This window comes from Haliaeetus leucocephalus, unplaced genomic scaffold (genome assembly GCF_000737465.1).
Source record: "Haliaeetus leucocephalus isolate CR32 unplaced genomic scaffold, Haliaeetus_leucocephalus-4.0 Scaffold435, whole genome shotgun sequence".
In the NCBI taxonomy this organism is placed as follows: Eukaryota; Metazoa; Chordata; class Aves; order Accipitriformes; family Accipitridae; genus Haliaeetus; species Haliaeetus leucocephalus.
Genome location: NW_010972871.1, coordinates 22,316 through 23,362, shown reverse-complemented (window position 1 = coordinate 23,362; position 1,047 = coordinate 22,316). Strand labels below are relative to the sequence as shown.

At 68.9% G+C, this 1,047-nt stretch overlaps 1 protein-coding gene across 1 annotated transcript in view; it reads left to right on the top strand.

Moving 5' to 3' along the window:
- The window catches only part of SKIV2L (superkiller viralicidic activity 2-like (S. cerevisiae)), a gene marked incomplete at its 5' end in the record, with an annotated part of 17,999 nt that overhangs the window by 9,538 nt on the left and 7,414 nt on the right, over nt 1-1,047 (top strand). Inside the window, 2 exons of the mRNA XM_010574426.1 lie at nt 622-721; nt 827-1,039. Of these exons, the coding sequence (XP_010572728.1) occupies nt 622-721; nt 827-1,039 (313 nt within the window). The remainder of the gene's footprint in view (nt 1-621; nt 722-826; nt 1,040-1,047) is intronic.

Here is a 1,047-nt window from a genome sequence, read left to right as displayed (position 1 = left end):
TGTGGGCCCTGCCCCATGGCTGGCCCCACAGCCGCCCCCGTAGAAGGGTCCTATACAGCCTTAGGCACACCTTGCCCCACAGCCAGCCCCACAGGAGATTTCTACATGGGTCTGAGGGGGTCTTGCTCCATGCCTGGCCCCGTGGCAGCCCTGGGGTGGTCCTGCCCAGCCCCAAGCTGGCTCTGCCCCACGGCCAGTCCCATAGGAGGAGTTGACACAGGTCTGAGGGGGTTCTGCCCCATGTTTGGCCCTGTAACGGTCCTGGGGCGGTCCTGCCCTATAGCCAGCCCCATAGAAAGGTCCCATACAGCCCGAGGCACGCTTTGCCCCGTAGCCAGCTCCGTAACTAGCCCCACAGAGATCCTGGGGTGGTCCTACGCAGCCCGAATCGGGCCCTGCCCCACGGCCAGCCCCAGAATCGTGGGATGGTCCTGCTGTGTGCCAGGGAGGTCCTGCTCCACAGCTGGCCCCACGGAGACCCTGGGGTGGCCCCACACGATCCAGAGCTGCTTCTGCCTGTCCTGGCTGCCGCCCCAGTGCTCCTCCTTCCCCAGGGGGAACATGGGTCTCCCCAGCCCCCCAACTGCTCCCCCCTCCACCAGCCCCACGTCTGCCCCCCAGGTACTACGCGGCCGTGGAGGCCAAGAAGGAACGAACCAGCAAACACGCGCAGACCTTCGGAGCCAAGCAGCCCACCATGGGGGGCTCCGGCCCCGGGCAGGTTGGGGGGGGCGTCTGAGGGGCTTTAGGGCAGGCTGGGGGGGCCTGCAGCGGGCCCCCCCTACCCCATTGCAACCCCCCTCACCCCATTGCACCCCCTCCCCAGGACCGGGGGGTCTGGCTGGCGTTGCTGGGGCTGCTGCGGGAGCGGGAGCAGTTGCCGGTCGTTGCCTTCACCTTCTCCCGCAGCCGGTGTGATGAGCACGCCGACACGCTGGGCTCCCTCGACCTGGTCTCCAGCGCCGAGAAGGGCCGGATCCGGCTCTTCTTCCAGCGCTGCATCGCCCGTCTGCGCGGCTCCGACCGCCAGCTGCCGCAGGTGGGGGG